Source organism: Diceros bicornis, chromosome X (assembly GCF_020826845.1).
Source record: "Diceros bicornis minor isolate mBicDic1 chromosome X, mDicBic1.mat.cur, whole genome shotgun sequence".
In the NCBI taxonomy this organism is placed as follows: Eukaryota; Metazoa; Chordata; class Mammalia; order Perissodactyla; family Rhinocerotidae; genus Diceros; species Diceros bicornis.
The window spans coordinates 76,470,376-76,482,659 of NC_080781.1; the positions used below are offsets into that span (position 1 = coordinate 76,470,376).

The 12,284-nt window shown below is 31.3% G+C and overlaps 1 protein-coding gene across 5 annotated transcripts in view; it reads right to left on the reverse strand.

Annotated features, from left to right (window-relative positions):
• The window catches only part of RPS6KA6 (ribosomal protein S6 kinase A6), a 154,946-nt gene that overhangs the window by 42,884 nt on the left and 99,778 nt on the right, over positions 1–12,284 (reverse strand). For all 5 annotated transcript variants that reach the window (XM_058536261.1, XM_058536259.1, XM_058536260.1 and 2 more), the window contains exons 19-20: positions 10,989–11,065; positions 9,058–9,175 (exon numbers count right to left, since the gene is read on the reverse strand). In XM_058536261.1, coding sequence (XP_058392244.1) covers positions 9,058–9,175; positions 10,989–11,065 — 195 coding nt within the window. The remainder of the gene's footprint in view (positions 1–9,057; positions 9,176–10,988; positions 11,066–12,284) is intronic.

Here is a 12,284-nt window from a genome sequence, read left to right on the forward strand (position 1 = left end):
AGATATACAAAAAAACTACAAACCAATATCCATGACAAAAACAAATGTAAAAATTGTAAACAAAATTTTAGCAAATCAAATTCAGTTATATGTATATATAAAAAGGATAATAAACCATGACTAAGTATTGTTTATCCTGGGAATACAAGGGTGGGTTAACAATTGAAAATCAATGTAATTCAGCATAACAACAAACCAAAAAATAAAAACCATGTGATTTAGCTCAATAGATATAAAGACGGCATTTGACAAAAGTCCAACAACCATCCTTAATAAAAATGTTCCTCAAACTGGGAACAGAATGGAACTTCCCGAACCTAATTAAAAGCATCTTCATTAAAGCTACAGCTAACATTATAGTTAATGGTGAAAAATGAATGATTTCCCTCCAGATCAGGAACAAAACAAGAATGTCCACCCTCTCCACTTCTAAAACACTTACTACAAGCTTTAGCCACTGAAATAAAGAAAATACATTCATATGAGAAAGAATTAAAACTGTCTTTATTCACAAATGACATGATTGTCAATGTAGAAAAACTGATGGAATCTACAAAAAAGCTACCAGAATTAACTTATTTTAGCAAAATTGTAGTTTATAAGATCAATATAAAAAACAATCCTATTTCTACATACTAGTAACAAAAAATAGGAACATGAAATTAAAAAACAATGCCATTTACATGAGTATGAAAAATAGGAAACACTTAGGTAAAATATGCCATAAAAGATGTGCAAGACCTACACATTGAAAAGCATAAAACATTGCTGAGAGAAACTAAAGAAGCCCTAACAAATTGGTTCAGAAGACTCAATGTTGTTCAAGTGTCAATTCTCCCCAAATTGATCTATAGATCCAACACCATCTTATCAAAATCCTAGCAAGCTTTTTTGGTGGAAACTGAAAAGCTGACTCTAAAATTCACATGGAAATGCAAAGGACCCAGAATAGCCAAAACAACTCTGAATAAGAAGGAAACAGTTGGAAGACTAGCAGTACTGTAATTTCAAAACTTATTTATAAAGAAACAATCATCAAGACAGTGTGGTAATGGATAAAGTTAGACAAGTAGGTTCAATGGAACAGAAAAGAGAGTACAGAAATAGAACCATGCATATCTGAAGTTGATTTTCGATCAAGATACAAATGCCATTCAGTGCAGAAAGGCTAGTATTTTCAACAAATGGTGCTGAAACAATTGGGTATCCATATGGAAAAATGAATTTTGACCCATATACAAATATCAAATCAAAATGAACCACAGACCTAAAGGTAAAACCTTAACCTATAAAACTTCTAGAATACAGGGGAAAACACTTGAAACCTTGGGTGAGGCAAAGATTTCTTAGCTATAACACCAAAACCATGATACACAGAAGAAAAATAAAAGGACATTGATCTTTATCAACATTAGAAACTTCTGCCCTTCAAAAGATACTTAAGAGAATTAAAAGACAATCCACAGACTGAAAGAAAACATTTGCAAAGCATAGCTCTGATAAAGGACTTGAATCTAGACTGTATTAGGAACTCTCAAAACTCAAGAAAATGACCCCCAAAAAAAGAAGGGGCAAAAGATTTCAATAGACAATTCAAAAAAAGATAAGTGGATGGCAAATAAGCATGTGAAAAATGCTCAACATCATTAGTTACTAGGGAAATGCAAATTAAAAATACTATGAGTTACTATCATATACCTTTAAAAATAGCTAAAATTATAAATAAATGATCATATGAAGTGTTGACAAGGATATGGAAGAACTAAATCTCTCATACACTGTTGGTGGAAATGTAAAATGATACAGGCACCTTGAAAAACAGTTTGGTGGTTTCTTAACAAGTTAAATATATGACCCAATCATTCCACTCCTGCGTATTTATACAAAAAATAAGAGGCATGCATCCATACAAATACTTGCACATGTATATTCATTGCAGCTTTACTGGTGATACTACAAAACTGCCAACAACCCAAACGTCCATCAACAGGCAAATGGATAAACAAACTGTCGTGTATCCATACAATGGAATATTATTCAGTTATGTAAAGAAACAAACTATTGCTACATTCCAACAACATGGATATATTTCAAAATAATTATGATGGGTGAAAGAGACCAAAAAAAGAGTACATACTGTATGATTCCATTTATACACATTTCTAGAAAATGTAAACTAACCCGTAGTGTCAGATAACAGGTTGCCAGAGAATAAGGAGGTGGGGGATTGTGATTTGGGGATGTAGGGCAGCAGGAAAGGATTATAAAGAAGCATGAGGACACTTTTAGGGGTTATGGATGATATGCTTATTAGTTTGATTTTGGTGATGGTTTCACTGGTGTGTAAATATGTCATAACATTAAATTATATACTTTAAATACATGCATTTTATTGTGTATCAGTTATACCTCAGTAAAATTGTTTAAAAAAAATCAATGGTCTAGCCCAAAAGACTATGTCTCTCTACTCCCACTCACCAAAGTATGTTTCAACATATAAACCAACTATACATACTAAAATTTAATAAGAAAAAAAAAAAAAACTACTCTGCTCATCATTACACTTATCTGACCTTTTGAACTTTCCTGAGAATTCTGAGGGATTACTGAAAGGTACAAGTAGTGATGGTGAGAGAATGAAAAAGAATTTTAGGAGATGAGCCTCTACAGATATTGAAACACACTGCTATGCCTTAAATTTTACTCATGAGGGTCTTTGTTGCCAATGGGAAGTTCAGAGATTAACATTAGACTGTCAGAGTGCTTTATACGTTCTTAATGACATCAACTAACACTTATTGAACACTTACTCTTTGCCACATATATTAACCTGTTTAATCTTCGTAACAACCCTGAGGTAAGTACTATTACTATCTGAGGCACAAAGAGATTAAGCATCATTCCCAAGGTCACACAGCTAGTGAGTATGTGTTATATAGATAGTAAGTAAGTACATGTATCTAGGCAGTCAGTCAGACTCTGGTTCATAAGTACTAAACTACACTATCTCTCATTCTTCTCCATTAAACTCAATATTGATGCCTAAACTTCATATAATTATTGCTTTCTTTTTAATATAATAACTATCACGTACACAAAGTAAGTATTAACATTTATAGCATTAAGTAAGCATTTGTGGAAAATATCAAAACCTTTGTTTCAGAAAAAAAATTCAGTTTTCCATAATTAAGTGTAACAATATTAAGTTCTATTATATATTCATTGAAAAAAATTAACTGAAATTAAGGACAATTAAAGCTAGGATGGCCATATAATTTGTTATCCAAACCAGGACACTTGAGAGTGAAAGGCATAAACCAGGACTGTCCCAGGCAAACTGTTAGGTATGTTCAACCTAGTCAAAGCAAAAAGGATATAATTACTTCTGGGGTAAAAGTCAGCTAAGTTATACAAGACTAAGGTACTTTTATAAATGTTTCACAGGTGCTTAAGCATACAAAATGGTCAATTAATTTGGAAACAAAGACTGATTTCCAAAAGCAAAGTGGATTCGCATAAAATGAAAATGCGGTAAATGGGGCCATTTCCTAAATGTTTACAAAACATTATAATTGTATCCTAGGAAAGATATGAACAGAATGCTGATTAGTTTATGCTATCAAATGGCTTCATAGCAGAAGTATTAACATTTTGCTACTTTCTTTTAAAGACCTTGAAGTAGTTTCAATAGGACTTAATTTATCTTATTTCTTTTTAACTTCCCTCAGAAATAAGCAGGAAGATCTCCTTGACAGAATGATAAGCAGAGGATGGATGACAAATGAAAGAGCAAAAGTGTCATTATCTTAAGTAATATGCACTGAATTTTCTTGATAGTTAAGAGGAAAATGAGCTCACCCACAGTTCATAAAAATCTGTCACCTCCATATGAGTAATTTTCCATTTTTTCTAAGTGGATATAGTAGTGCTGGCCAGTTTAAAAAAAAAGATACTGAGCCATGACAAGAATGGTCACTCATATACAATCAGTTGGGTATTTAGTTAGATAACCTAATTGGAAGAAAACCATTACTAATAAAAAATTATTAACAATCTAACCTAGACCTCAAAGATTTCTATTTTTTTATATCCATTATAAGTAAAAGCCAGCAAAACTCCAAATTCTGTGAGCGCACATGAATACAGGAGAACAGCAATCTTCCTATTCTTCTCACAGGGCTCAGGTGGCAAATTTATTAAAGTTCGGAAACTATTGATTAATAATTCATCACTTCTATTTCAATTTTAATCATGTGAGTGAGATAAACCATTTTTTTTAATCACAGTTGTTACTAATCATACTGCAAGCATTTTAATTTGGTTAAAGTGTTACAATTCATACTTCCTCAGTATAAAAGACTGAATTCCATATATACTTAAGTAACACTTTCTACCTTGATTACAGGTAACAACAATTATCCCTCAGAATAAAACTAAGAGTAGAATTCTAATTATTGAATTTGCTAGTGTATCTTCCTAGCTTTGTTTAGACATGGTAGTCTTTCTCTAGTATAATTTGGCATAAAGTGTTTGAAAGCTATGGTACTAGAAGTTCTAGAAGGTTTTCAATATAATGTTTTAACCGTAAAATTGCTCTGCAATATAGATTATATAAAGGGTAATAAGCATCAGTATACTTAATTTCCATATTATAGAAAAGAAGTAGGTGAACAATAACACCTTTCCTTTGAGACTTCTATTATTAAAGAATTAACACCTCTTTTTCCTCTGTTCCATCCACATAAGCCAAGCTAATAAAGCATTTCTTCCTCCAGATAAAGTCTTCTCTAACATGTGGTAGACTGAAAAGAGTACTGGACTGAAAATCAGTTCCAGTTCTGCCACTCATTAGGGTGTGACCATGGAGAAGATAAATTCTACACATCTTGGTTTACCTATCTGCAAAATGATGGACCAGATGCCTTCTAGCTCTAGAAATCTATGACTTGTAAATACATGAACAAAAGACTCTTTTATTAAAAGCAACTTGAAGCCAAAATGGAAAAGAAATATTTGTGTAAAACCTGGCAACTTACTTCAAATTTATATTCATTTACAATAGGACATTTATCTTAATACAATGGACAAAAAAAGTTTACAGTGTAAATTAATGCAAGGTATACTTAAAGATTAAACAGCTTATGAAAAAGTATTCAATTAAAATATTTATTATGCCGGGTGTGAATGGAAATGCAAAAATGAAGATAACATTTAAAGCTCCCTGAGTGGAAAGAATAAAAATGTACACAAACGAATATATGATAAAGGAGAATGTGAAAAGCGCTCTAATAAAAATACATACAATGTAGTAATGAAAACACAGTAGGGGAAAAGTAGTTGCTCTTTTTAAAGGAGGCAAGGGAAGAGGTCATAAATAATTGTCCCATAGAAACTTCTACTGGGCAATTCTTTACTGACCAAGGATATATGTATTTGAAATAAGTAACACTTAATTTATTTAAAATACTCTAAAATTTAGATAGAACAGCTTTCTAATTAATCTGCTATTATTGTGTTTGTTTTTAATATGGAGTAACACCATGAAATTTTCATTACTCTCTTGCCTCTTCTACTTTTTCTTAGTTTGCCAGATTCTTCTTTTTGTCTCCCCTGTTTTACAAAAGGGGAGCGACAAGGCCAGTGCTCTCAAAGTTTAAGGTTTGGAGGTGAGGAGTTGGCTGAAACTATTGCAGCAATAAGTCACACAAAGCTAACATGACTTTCACTATCACTCCCACCCCCACCATCATTTAACTGAATGAACAAAGTCTAACAACTCTGCGCGGACAGGAGGCAAACAGAATTTCTTCTATATGCTTCTGCTGATGGTACTCACCAATAGTAAGAAAAGCATTTAAAAGGGAAAAGTAGCTTGTAAGGAACTATAATGAAGTAAAACAATTGTCATGAGGTGACAGCAAATACCACAGTTCTCACAACTAAAGGGAACTAGTTTAAGAGGTTATGGACAACTGAACAATAGTTTACCTTAATCACTAATTTAAAACAGACAAAAAAAATCATACTGTTAAAATGTACAGGAGATAGTTTTTTAAAAGGTTCATATCGCTCTTCTGCTCAGTAATCTGCCACATTCTCAGAAAAGGTTCAAAGACAAGCTAAAGTAACTTAATTCATAAAAAGGGAATACATGCAAGACCTTGTGAAATATTTCGACAATATCCCCCAATATCTTTTCCTATGTTAATTTCTCCAGAATATCAGACTAAAAGAGAAGATGAGAATAAAACTGAACTTTAATGTGTATTATTGCTTAAGCACTAGATGGACTCAAAACATAAAACACATGGAACATAGAAAACAAAAATCTAAGCACAACTGGCATATAAATATCTATTTCAGTGTTAGATTCGCTGTTGCCAGTTATTTTTTTAAAGGAATGCAAGAGGATCAGATGTATAGCTTTAAACATTGGAATTGTTCCTTGGGAAAATGTATTTTCTGACGCACAAACAGGCTGACAATAAAGTACATATATTTAATGAAAAATACTAGTAGTTTCAACCATTTTACAAGGAGAAATCAGACAAACTATAAATAAACCCAATTGCATAGAAACTGAATTTTGGAGTTGGAAGGAACCAAAGGGAGAATTTAGTTTCCAAATTTTACAGAAGAGAAAACTGACATAGCCACTTAGTAGATCAAAAATGAGCACTCAGTTTTCCTGGCTTCCAATCAGCTATTTCTTCTACTATATCACACAGCACACCTGTGTTATGGCTAAGATCCAAACACAAGTTTAAAAGGTAATGACAATGAAAGTAGACCATTATCTTACACCATACACAAAAATTAACTGAAAATGGATTAAAGCCTTGAATGTAAGACCTGAAACCATAAATCTCCTAGAAGAAAACATAGGCAGTACACTCTTTGACATCGGTCTTAGCAGTATCTTTTTGCATACTATGTCTACTCAGGCAAGAAAAACAAAAGAAAAAATAAACAAATGGGATTACATCATATTAAAAATCTTCTGCAAAGCAAAGGAAACCATTAACAAAATGAAAAGACAATCCACCAACTGGGATAAAATATTTTCCAATCACATATCTGACAAGGAGTTAATTTCCAAAATATATAAAGAACTCATATAACTCAACAACAAAAACATGAACAACCCGACCAAAAAATGAAATGGGCAGAGGATACAAACGGACATTTTTCCAAAGAAGATATACAGATGGCCAACAGGCACATGCAAAGATGTTCCACATCACTAACTATTAGTGAAATGCAAATCGAAACTACAATGAGATATTACCTCACGCCCGTCAGAGTGGCTATAATTAACAAGACAAGAAATAAGTGTTGGAGAGGATGTGGAAAAAAGGGAACCCTCATACACTGCTGGTGGGAATGCAAACTGGTGCAGTCACTATGGAAAACAGTATGGAGATTTCTCAAAAAACTAAAAATAGAACTACCCTATGATTCAGCTATTCCACTACTGGGTATGGGTATTTGTCCAAAGAACATGAAATCAATAATTCAAAAAGATATATGCACCATATATATACACATACACACATACATACATATACATACACACACACACACACACACACACACACACAATGGAATACTACTCAGTCATAAAAAAGACAAAATCATGCCATTAGTGACAACACAGATGGACTTTGAGGGGTATTATGCTAAACAAAATAAGACAAAGAAAGACAAATACCGTATGATTTCACTCATACATGGAAGATAAACACACACATAGATAAGGAGAACAGATCAGTGGATGCCAGAGGAAAAGGGTGATGTACACCATACATGTGTATGGTGATGGATAAAAACTAGACTATTGGTGGTGAACACAATGAAACCTATACAGAAATTGAAATATAATGTACACCTGAAATTTACACAATGTTAAAAGCCAATATGACCTCAATAAAAAAAAAGTAGTGACAATCAAATCCCTGATTTATTTATTCTACAATCATCAGGATACGAGATTTATTCCATAATATACCCTACAGATTAGCTAGTCTTCTTGAGACAATTAGGCTTTATCATTAGCAGATATTAAATATAAGCAATTCCTTTTTTCTTAAAATGTTTTCTACTTCAAATTGAAGTTTAAAAGCTTCAGGGCCCTATAAGCCACATGCTGACAACTTTTAGGTTTCTGTTTTAAAACTTAAAATTTTTAAATTATAAATGTAAGAATTAGTAGTCAAGGATTGATCAATTATTTTTTTTCCTAAAGTAAGGCCAGTTACTCTGAAACTACACTATCTAATAGAGCAGCCACTAGCCACATGTGGCTATTAAGCACTTTAAACATGTGGGTAATCCAAATTCACATGAGCTGAAAGCATAAAATATACATCAGATTTCAAAATTTTTAATATGAAAAAGGAATGTAAAATATCTCATTAATTTTTTTATATTATTAGATGTTGAAATATTTTGGATATAATATACCAGGTTAAATAAAATATATTATTAAAATTAATTTCACCTGTTTCTTTTTGTTTCTTTTTGTTTTTTAATGTGGCTACTAGAAATTTTAAAATTACATATGTGGCATCCATTATATTCTATTGGACAGCTCTAAGCCATCAATAATAAATATCTAGGTGCTACTGATAAAAAGTTCATATATTCTCTAAGAATAAGTTAACATTATAAAAAGTGCTTACATAATCACTAGTCAATGTCTGTGCTAAAGAAGAAATGATGTGTAAAAACACACTAAATGCAGAAATCAACTTTAGTTGGCTTTAAATATGTATTTTTTTCTCAGTAGATTTACACTTTTAGTTTTAGTTAATACTGAAACTAGTTTATATTACTGAACACATATGCACTGATTAGAGAGGAATGTGGCTCAGAAGCATGGCAGAAAAAAATGCCAGCCTTTGTCTTATTCAATCCACACATACATGTGCATTGACTTAAAAACAAATATTGACATATAACACCATCATGTACTCTGAAAATACAGACTAGGCTATAACTTAAAGATTTCAGCAATTTAACATGAATGTAACAAAACAAAACATTTATAATTTATACCTTTGCTCCATCTGAAATATTGTCCCAGTTTCCACCACTCAAAGAGAACTTTCCATTGCCTATACGCAGCAGTATCTCCTCAGGAGTGTCATTGGGGCCATTAGCAAATGGAGTGTAGCTATTAATAAAATAGATTTTAATAGACATAAGGGCCTAACATACATATTAAATCTGAATGAAAGTGATGAGTGTAAGACTACATGCAAATATTTACTATAGAAAATTAAGAATATCATCTAATATTTCCCTTCACTGTTCATATCAAATTTTATATTTCAAACAACGAACTTAATCCTAACAAATTATTTAGTAAATGCAGAGTCTGGCCTACATCAATAGTTTTGTCTTTGATCTGTTAATCAATGTAAAATAAAACAAAGGTGGCTTTTCAGGTAGAGCCACAGTCTTAAAATCAGACCAGAGTAAAACACACAAATTTTGTATTCTCCCAAGCATAAGCTAGCAAGCCAAATATTCCTACTAAAACAAATTATACTTTTATATATTCGTAAGTATTTATTACATTGGTTCAAATTTATTCATTAGCATTTTACCATTATTATCAGTGGAAACAGATTAAGAATATTTTTAATTAATGTCTATGAAAAATTAGTTAAATATATCAATATAACAAAAAAAACCTCTATAACCATTAAAATTATTATGTGACTCAATATTCATGGATAGGAAGACAAATACATTGTATAAAATTAATATAGTTTAAAATTAATTATAGATGACAAAAAGTGATCAGTTTTGTACCATTTTAACAGATGGAACAGAAAATGGTATTCAAATTTGGGAATGGAAAGACTTATGGTTAAAAGTATGAGGAAAATGTCTTAATATGTTAATGTCTTAAATCCCTCATGTAACAACTGAGTTGAGATAACACTAAAAACACACACACTCAATCATGTTTTGTTTAATCATAAAAGTAAATATTTGAAAGCACCAATCTAGAACTGGTATCACATGGTTTGAAACCAATAGTGCTGCATTGCTGGTCCTATGTAAACTTTAGCTACCCTTAACTTTAGCACTTGCTGTGGTCTGTAAATATCCTGAATACATTTATAATATATCTAAGAGAAATAAAAGAACGTGTAACACACTGACATATGTAATTATCACCAAGCCAATAAATAACTTAGAGTCACCATTTTCATAACATATTTAAAAAGTTCCTGTTATGTCAAGCATATTTCAATTACACTAAATACTTTAAAAAGTAACACTTAAGTACATTATAATTACATTATAATTATTCAAATTCTATTCTATGCATTAGACTTTGTTAAACCTAGTCTTTTTCTATAGCCATAAATTTTACTCCTAAATGAAATTGCTACTCATTATCAAGAGTACAACAGTACTTGCATTATCTGTAAATTATCAACATTAACATAATCCAATTATTACTTTTCTTTAGTATTTCTTTATTCTTTTAAGGGAAGGCAGCAGTGTATTTTTCTGTAGTTTGGTATTCTGTTACTATTTAGATTTGTTATAAAGTTCCATCTTACTATATCTGTATTGCCAGGAGAGCCAGAATTCAAGTATTTTTTTAAAAAATTAACTCAATATCAATAAGTTCAGAGGGCAAGTACCTGTTGAAACATGAAATTATTTTATGCTCAAGTAAACATTTTCAAAAACTAATGCATGCCATGTAAAATATCTAAATAAAAACATATGCTTTAAAAAGTTTTAGTTCCAGTTGAAAACTCTTTTAACTATATATCTGAGTAGTGCCTTATTAAGTGCCTTACTTTATGTTTTTTAATTTTATACGTAAACAATATATAATACTTTGAAATGCTGATAGCATTTTCCTTAAGGTTATTTTCATCTGTCCTCTTTCTAGATAAAAATATAGAGGTGAAATTCAAATAATGATGTGTATTATTTTGAGTATATAAGTTTCTTACCCAGCCAACATCGTGTAAAAGAGGACTCCCAGACTCCAAATATCACAAGCAGCATCATAGCCCTGTTGCATAAGAACCTGAGAAAGAAATACTCATTATCTGGTATTATTTAGTATCAACTCAGTTTTCTCATCCAAAAGAAAGTTGTTGTGCTTCTAATAATCTTACAAATGTTCACAATTTAAAAACTTAGATCATTTTAATCTTTTCAAAAACAGATTCACTTAATGCTAAAGGCAAAGTCTTCTGCAATTAGCAAGCACTGAATAATGGCTATTAATAAGGTGATTAAGTAACATGGGCCATACAAAAACAACCTTGTAAGTAAGATATGATCCCTGATCTCAATGAGCTTTCACTTCTCCTTTTAGGAAAACCAGACATCGACATCAAAATTTAAGATTAATACGTACACAGAATTTAATATATACTACACACAGTACTGTTTTTTAATCCTGACACTGCCTCTATGAGGTAGATATTATTATTTCCACTTCAAAGACGCGGAAACTGAGGCAAATGTTAAGTAATTTGCCCACTATCACAAAACTAGTTAAGTAGTGGAGTAGGTCTTCTTACTCTAGAGCCTGTGCTCTTAGTATCTATGATAACTGCCTCCTTACTACACAAGAGATGATAACATAATATATGATCTTATGAAATCAAGATGAATTTATATTTTACATACAAAGCTCATGTCTTGAAAAGATCAGTATATTTCTGGATCACAAATACACATTTGATAAATTCTGAATGGTTTCATTAATTTTTCATATACTAATTTAGGTAGTTTTTTTCTTTTGGGGCCAGTATTAATAAAAATCAAATAATGTATTTATTATATATTCATGTGAATTTTCTCTATGAAGTTAATAAATAGTTTGTTACAAAAACAGAGAGATGAAATGAGCCCTCTTTTTTCATTTAGAAAAACAAGCCCACTGCTAAAGCCTTTAGGCATAGAAACAAAATAGAAACATTATTAATGCATTAACACTGGGGATTGCATAACCACCAGCATGGACATTTCATTTATAAAAGGCTAAAAATATTAATGTTTGGCTTTGACCACTGCCAGACATGAATAATGAGTACCTAACTAACTTAAAATTCAAGATATAATGTTTTCTTCCTAGTCAAAGTGTATTTATAAGCACACACATATGTGCAAACTTGAGAAGTTGAAGAGGTTATAAAAACACCTATATAACTGGCTTATGTAATAACACAAGTAGGGACTACAAAAGCCCTAATAAATAATGAGGTGCAGCTAAACCACTCACATCACAGTAAACC